Below are 8,097 nucleotides of genomic sequence, written 5' to 3'. Positions count from 1 at the left end.
AACCTTATCATACACACACACATTCTTACGTCTATAGATGCATGCAAGAAGCTCTGGTAGGGAAATGGGTTACGAACTGGGCTGCTCACCGCAAGGTCAGCAGTTGGAAACTATCTGTTGCTCCGTGGGAGAAAGATGAAGCTTTCTGCTCCCATAAAGATTTACAGCCTTGGAAACCCTATGCAGGGTTACTATGAGATTCCACGGCACACAACCACCATCTCCATATATGTGTGTGTGTCTTTATGGAGGTTGGTTCCAACTCATGGCAACAGGGTATAGAATTTTCAAGGACTGGCTGGTGGATTTGAACTGCCAACCTTGTAGTTAACAGTCCAGTGCTTATCTTACAGTTCCACACCAGGAGATTATTTACATATATACATATATACACCAGGTGTGGTGCTGTGGGATAATGCACTAGACTGCAAAGTCTGTTTGAACCATAAGGTCGGAGGTGCAAACTCAGAAGCTGCTCCTTGGGTACCCTATACAGAGAACTGACTCAATGGCACTTAGTCCTGGTGTGGCACCATAGGATAAAGCACTTGACCACAAGTTCTATTAGAGCTGCTCCTTGGAAAACCTACACAGGGTTACTGTGAGTTGGAACCAACTCAATGATATTTAACAACCACACACATATTGTTGGAGAGCAAGAGAGATAGTCCTGACATGATGCTGTAGGATAATTACTGGGACTCAAGGTCAGTTTGAACCCTTTACAGGCACTTATGTGTGTGTGTGTGTGTGTGTGTGGATCACAGTGGCACTATAAGATAAACACTGGACTTTAAACACAAGGTAGAGAATTTGAGGCCCCCAGCTGCTCTGTGGAAGAAAGATGAGGCAGTCTGCCCCCAGAAACATTTACAGTCACCATGGAAACCCCATATAGGGTTGCTATGAGTCGGAACAGACCTGACAGCAGTGGTCTTGGTTTGGATGTGCTCTAACATCTGAAGAAATGAAGAAGCAATCCACCACGGAAGCAGGAAGCCCAGATGGGAAGGAGAGAGGCCGCATGGAGACCCGGGGGGAAGCTTCCTCCAGACACGATGCATCACCCTGACCCTTCGGCCTGCAGCCTTCACCACTCCCACACCTACACCTTCGGTGCACATGTATAAACTTTGCTCTGCAGGGGCCCTACCTGTGGTACATCACATTCCCTCCTTGAGCCTCAGTGTTCCCATCTGTAAAATGGAGGGACCGAGTGGTCCCACTCCCAGCCCTGCCCTTTGTGCTGTGTGATAGTGGGAGGGGTCGTGAGGATTGGGGAGGCCGAGGCTGCCCGCTCCACAGAGTCTCTCCCAACAGCAGAAGGTGAATAAAACACTTTAATGACATGGAACTGATTTGGGATGCGCTGTGGAGAAGCCCCCAGATCCCCTGACAGGTGGGCGAGGGACTCGCCTTAGTACTTGAGGAGCCAACGCGGCTTGTACTGGCTCAGTGAGCTGAGGTAGGACCACCACCAGGGCTTGCCCCCATTGACAGGGGGCTGCCTCCGTGCCCCCAGGAGCTCTTCCTGTTGTCCCCTGTCTCCCGGCTGGTCTTGGGACCCCATCCCCCCTCTTCGAGGCCCAGGGAGGAACTTCTTGGGTCCTTCTTTCAGGGGCTGGAGGATGAAGTCCACCCTGCCGGCCTTCCTCATGCGGGCAGGGATGGTGACCTTCTTGATAACCTTGGAGTAACCCGGGGCTTGAGCAATGACGATGTGAGACCCTGGGGACAGCAGTCTCCAGTAGTCACCATCAGGGGCTGTGGACAGAGTGAGTTAGGTCCTCCTGAGACCAGGCTGAGGGCAGGCAGACCCCAAACCGCACTGGATTTGCACTGCCGGGAATGTCCTCCCACCTCATCCCTCCTCAAACTCCTATTCACCCTACAAAGCCCTGCTTAGGCACCACCTCCTCCCTGAAGCCCTCCTGGCCACCCACATCACCCAATGCAGCTCTCACTCAGGCGGGGCTGGTTAACCTGCCTGTCGGCTGTGAATCCCCAAAGGCTTCAGAGCCCAAGCAGAGAAGGTAAACCCTGGGGCATAGCATTCAGGGGATTGAGGAGACCCGTCCCAGCAGAAGTGTCCACAGCCTTTAGTAGTCTTTGCCTGAGAAAGCCCTCCCTATGTTAAGTGTCACACAAGCCCAGCCTGGTGCCCCCTGGGGTCCACCTCCACCCAGAGCCTTGCCATATGGGGTCCCCTCCCACCTGGGTCCTTGCTCACCAACATCACCCATACCTAGAGTCTCCCCGTAGCTGGGTCCCCTAACTTGGTCTCCCTGTACTCAGGATTCCCTAACACCTAGGTCCCCTCAAACCTGAGTCCCCATCCACCATCCCCCCTGGTTCTTCTTCACTCAAGGTCCCTCCAACTCCCTTCCACCTGGGACCCCCTCCACACAGGGTCACCACCTACCCAGAGTCTCCCCCTGCCTGAATCTCCACCATCCAAGATCACCTACACCCAGGGTCCCTTCCATACTCAGCAGCCCCCCACCTGGCTCCCTCCCCCTCCTCAACGGCCACAGAGGATGATTCCTGCAAACCCCAAAGCCTCGCCCAGCTGCAGGTGGGAGCCGAGATCCCTACCTGTGGTGACATCATGGCGGATGCCCTTGACGATGACCCGGGCATTCCTGACCGGCTTCCCGAATTTGTCCATGACCACGCCTTTGATGCCGCGGTGCACCTGAGGGTGAGGATGAAGGCTCCCGGGTGAGGGTGTGCTCCGGGGAACCCACCCTTCCCTACAAGCTGCTCCCTCTCAGGGCCTCAGTTTCCTCATCTGTAAAAACCAGTCTCTGCTTTCAAACACCCTGAATACGCAGAGAGTAGGAATGCTGCCCCGGAACCACTATGGGTCCCCGCAAAAGGTCAGCGCACCCACGGGCAGGCAAAAGTGTCATTGTCTCATGGGGCTGGGGGGCGGTGAGGTGGGGGGAGTGGGCAGGGAGACGGCAGCTCCCACTGCTGGCTGCCAGGCCTGCTCAGGATCACGGCCCCAGAGGCCTCAATTGGCCGCGACAGACTCGCCCTTATCGGCAGGCATCGCCCGGTTCCCACAGGGCCGTCCATCTTGCTGGCCACCATGCGGGCTATTAAATCTTTATACCCCAAGACTTCGAGTGCAATCTCCCCAGAGCCATTCCAGCTCCATTTAAGGCTCCTTAAACCTGGTTTGCAACAGACAGCCGTAAAATGAAATGAGCCTGTGGTCTGGCCAGAAGCCCTGATTGAATGAACCCAATTGCTGGAGGTCGCCCAGCCATAAAAAAGAAACCAAAGCAGCCTTATTAATGTCCAATTACCATCCGGGCTGCAATGTTCTCCTGCCACTGATCTAAGGCTCTGGCCTGGAGGAAGGGTCCTTCTCCTTCTAGGAAGGAGGGGGCTTGGGGCAGGCCAACCTGGCCTTGAGGAGGCAGCTTTAGATCCTCGGTGTCCTCCACTCGGACACTCAGTCTCCTCCTCTGTGATCGTCTGAGCACTAGATTGCTCACCGCAAGGTCGGCGGTTCAAACCTAGCAGAGTACCCTCATTAACCCTATAAAGGGGCGCTATGAGTGGGAACAAGAGCCTTGAAACCAAGAGCCACCAAGTCCCACCACTTCTTATCCCCACGCGCCTCACTCCAACCAGGCCTCCAGGATCCAGCCACGCCCCTCCATCAGCCACGCCTCTCCATCAGCCACGCCTCTCCATCAGCCACGCCCCTCCATCAGCCACGCCTCTCCATCAGCCACGCCCCTTCTGTCCAGCCACGCCCTCCATCCAGCCTCCCAGAGGTCCAATGTCCTTGGAAAGCCATCTCTTTGCCCTGCTACTTCCTGTGCCTTCTCTTTTCTCCTGTCTTTATTAAAGACATGAGGTGCCACCACCTCCAGGAAGTCCCCAGGATCCCGGTGGGGCCAGGGTCCCCCTTCAGACTGTGAAACAATGGGTGTGCTGTACCTCCAAACATCCCGCAGAGAGCCCCTGCCCTGTTACCCCCAGGACCTTCTGAGGAGCCTGAGTCAGGCGCATCGCGGTGGAAGGTCCCAGAGGTGCCCGACCCAAAACGAAACCGAGATAGCAGCGGGGCCTGCCCCTAAAAACACCAAATCTGCCTAGTGGGCTGAATGGCGATCCTTTTTGTCAGGTGCCAGCCAGTCAGTTCCGACTCACAATGACCCATAGACAGCGGAAGGGAACACTGCGGGGTCCTGCGCCGTCCTCACTGTGGTGGCGACATCTGGCTACATCTGAGCTCATTGCTGCTCCCACCGTGTCAGTCTAATGGTGGTGGTGGTGTGCTGTGGAGTCCGTTCTGACTCATTGCGACCCTGTGCAGGGTTTCTAAGGCTATAAATCTTTGTTGTTGTTGTTGTTAGGTGCCATCGAGTCGGTATCGACTCATAGCGACCCTATGCACAACAGAACTAAACACTGCCTGGTCCTGGGCCAACCTCACTATTGTTCCCACGCTTGAGCCCATTGATGCTGCCACTTGTCCAATCCATCTCGTTGGGGGTCTTCCTCTTTTTCTCTGACCCTCCACCTTACCAAATATGATAGCCTTCTCCAGCGACTGGTCCCTCCTGACAATATGTCCAAAGTATGAGAGACGAAGTTTGGCCATCCTGACCTCCAAGGAGCACTCTGGCTGCACTTCTTCCAACACAGATCTGTTTGTTCTTTTGGCAGCCCATGGCACTTTCAATATTCTCCTCCAACACCGTAACTCAAAGGCATCAATTCTTCTACGGTCTTCCTTATTCACTGTCCAGCTTTCGCATGCATATGAGGTTATTGAAAATACCATGGCTTGGGTCAGGCGTACCTTAGTCCTCAAGCTGACATCTTTGATCTTCAACACTTTAAAAAGGTCTTGTGCAGCAGATTTGCCTAATGCAATATGTTGTTTGATTTCTTGACTGCTGCTTCCATGAGTGTTGATGGTTGATTCAAGAAGAATGAAGTCCTTGACAATTTAAATCTTTTCTCTGTTGATAAGAATGTTGTTTATTGTTCTAGTGGTGAAGATTTTTGTTTTCTTTACGTTGAGGTGCAGCCCATACTGAAGGCTGTGGTCTTTGATCTTCATCAATAAGTATTTTAAGTCCTCTTCACTTTCAACAAGCAAGGTTGTATCATCTATGTATCACAAGTTGTTAATGAGTCTTCCTCCAATCCTGATGCCACGTTTTTCTTCATACAACCCAGCTTCTTGGATTATTTGCTCAGCATACAGGTTGAATAAGTATGGTGAAAGAATACAACCCTGTCGCACACCTTTCCTAATTTTAAACCATTCAGTGTTCCCATGTTCTGTTTGAACAACTGCTTCTTGGTCCAGGTGCAGATTTCGCATGAGCACAATTAAGTGTTCTGGAATACTCATATTTCGCAATAATGTCCATAGCTTGTCATGATCCACACAATGGAAAGTCATAAATCTTTATGGGAGCAGAAAGCCTCATCTCTCTCCTGAGGAACGGTTGGTAGTTTCAAACTGCTGACCTTGAGACTAGCAGCCTGACTGGTAACCACTACACTATCAGAGTCCCTTGTCAGTCTAAAGAGTAGAGCCTAATTTGTATCCTTAGCCCCACCCCCATGTGTCCATCTGAGTGTTGCTGTGATGCTGGGAGCTAGGCCACTGGTACTTCAGGTCCCAGCAGGATCACCCATGGTGGACAGGTTTCAGCAGAGCTTCCAGACCTAAAGAGACTAGGAAGAAAGGCCTGGCGATCCACATCTAAAAATAAGCCAATGCAAACCCTAGGATCACAGCAGAATAGTGTCTGATAGACTCAGGAAAGTGAGTCCCAATGAGAGGAGCTCATGAACACAAGGATGGTGGGAATGTCACAGGACCAGTGTTTCCTTCTGACTCAACAGCACAACTCGCACCCAGTCCTGCAGGGCCTTCTGCCTTGAAGTGCTAACTGGAGCCCGAAGAGGGTGGCTGGTTCCCAGTATCAACTGGTCACGCTCAGCCCAACTCAGCGGCCCTTCATGGAGGCCCTCTGTCATAGGCCTGCCCACACCCAGTGGGACCCAGTGCCAGCCAGCATGATGAATCATTCACTGGTGTGACTCCCGGGGTGGCGTTGTAGAATAAGGACTGGATTGCAAGGTCGGCGGTTCAAACTCACCAGCCACTCCTCGGAACCCCTATACAGGGTGGCTGTGAGTCCTAACTGATTCAACAGTACTTAACAGCAACAACAAACAGCCAAGAAGGCGTCCCTGGGTGGTGCAAACAGTTAAGCGCTCGAATACTAGCTAAAAGATTGGAGGTTCAAATCCACGCAGAGGTGCCTTGTTTCCTGGTGCCACTGAAAACCCTGTGGAGCACAGTTCTGCTCTACACACAGGGGGCCACGAGGAGGTGAGGGATGTGAGTGAACGAGAGACCGGGAGGGTGGGGTGCAGCCTGGGCCCCCTCACGCCGCTGAGTGCTCACCATCTCCAGGAAGCTCAGAAGGGATTCCTTGTTGTGCCGCCAGAGCGTGTACAGTGCCTCCTGAGGCGGAAACTTCACGCAGCCCAGCTCCACCGTGATCTCGAAACAGTTGGTGTGGAGGTAGTTGAAGTCAGACATTCCTGTGGGTGGGCGGGGCCAGGGTCAGGGGCGGGAGTGCTGGGTGTGTCTCTCCAAGTTCACGGCCTATCACCCAGAGAGTGACCCAGTCCAGAGGTGGTGGTGATGGTGGCGGTGTACATTGGAGTCACTTCTGACTCATAGCAACCCTGATGGGGTTTCCGAGGCTGTAAATCTTTACGGGAGCAGAATGCCACATCTTTCTCCTGTGGAACGGCTGGTAGTTTCGAACCACTGACCTTGAGGTTCGCAACCAGAGTTGCATTGTTATTACAATCCCCACTCTACAGACGTGAAGACTGAGGCACCAGCGGCTGAAGGATCTGGCCCCCTCGCCCTCCCCATGAGGCATGAGGGAACATCGGTGGTCTCACATCAACACCCACATGGGTAACCGCCACCCCCATTGCCTCTCGCCGTGTGGAGCATGAATCAATTTCTAGCAGAGAAACGTCCAGCGACTCACAGGCTTCAGGTCTGGACACCTGAGGAGACCCACACTCCCAATAACCATCCTGGTCCTGTCCATGGACCCTGGCTGTGTCCTGACAATTGCCTCAGGTTTTCCGGTTTTTCCGAGAGTTCAGGACTGCACAGGCGGCTGGGCAGGCCCGGGTCTGGAGCGTCAGCTCTGCCTCAGCTCCCACCGGTGTCAGGAGCAGTCCCGCCCCTCCATCCTGGGAGCCCCGGCCACCCCCGTAGCCACGCACCTCCGGTGAAGCTGTACCAGTCCGCCCCGTTGATGATGCTCCCCCTCTTGAGGAAGTTCCCCCCACACCTGTGCTCCGACTTCTCCATCATCATGGGGTGCACGTCGGCGTAGGATCGAGCCAGCAGTTTGAACATCTGGAATGGAGAGAGCAGAGGAGACCTGAGAGTGGCCCCATGGGAATCCCAATATCACGGGAGTGGAGAGGGGGCGAGGAGCAGCATCCAGGAGAAGGGTATGAAAGGGCCTGGGGTGGGTCACAGGCAGGAGGGCTGGAGCTCAGGGCACATGAAGCGCATGGAGTGACCACGGATTCCAACACCTGACCAAGGACTGGGGGTTTTATGGTGAAGGCACACACGCCAAAGTGATGTCCATGGGTCAGTATCACATGTATGGGGCCCTCTTCTGCCATGGGGACAGGCTGGAAAAGGGCAGCGAGAGGGATGCTGGCAGCACCTCCACATCATCAGTGCCCATCTCCCCAGGAAACTTCACCAACAAGTCATCTTCATTCACTGTCCAGCTGCCCAAGTCCCCCTGATGGCCCCTCCATGGAGCTCACAGGGCCTGCGCATCCCTGAGTGGAGTCCTTGGGCAGAAGCATGTCAACATCTGTGAGGAGGGGTCTGAGAGCTTCTCCCCACCACCTTTCCCATGTGGGGTGGTCCAAGGAGACTCACTCAGACCAGGTCTCCATCATCTGGGTACCCAGGGCTAGACATAGGGTCCTCACTGCAGACCAGATGGACAAGTGAACTTCCCTTGTTACAGATTGAGTTGTTGTTGTTGTTGT

At 54.0% G+C, this 8,097-nt stretch overlaps 1 protein-coding gene across 1 annotated transcript in view; it reads right to left on the bottom strand.

The window, feature by feature from the left end:
• Positions 1 to 1,417: 1,417 nt before the first annotated feature.
• Positions 1,418 to 8,097, bottom strand: part of CPZ (carboxypeptidase Z) — a 42,886-nt gene continuing 36,206 nt past the window's right edge. Inside the window, exons 7-10 of the mRNA XM_006875308.1 lie at positions 7,303 to 7,438; positions 6,455 to 6,594; positions 2,596 to 2,695; positions 1,418 to 1,764 (exon numbers count right to left, since the gene is read on the bottom strand). Of these exons, the coding sequence (XP_006875370.1) occupies positions 1,418 to 1,764; positions 2,596 to 2,695; positions 6,455 to 6,594; positions 7,303 to 7,438 (723 nt within the window). The remainder of the gene's footprint in view (positions 1,765 to 2,595; positions 2,696 to 6,454; positions 6,595 to 7,302; positions 7,439 to 8,097) is intronic.

Source organism: Chrysochloris asiatica, unplaced genomic scaffold (genome assembly GCF_000296735.1).
Source record: "Chrysochloris asiatica unplaced genomic scaffold, ChrAsi1.0 scaffold00319, whole genome shotgun sequence".
Taxonomy (NCBI): Eukaryota; Metazoa; Chordata; class Mammalia; order Afrosoricida; family Chrysochloridae; genus Chrysochloris; species Chrysochloris asiatica.
This window is presented reverse-complemented; position numbering and strand designations above follow the sequence as displayed.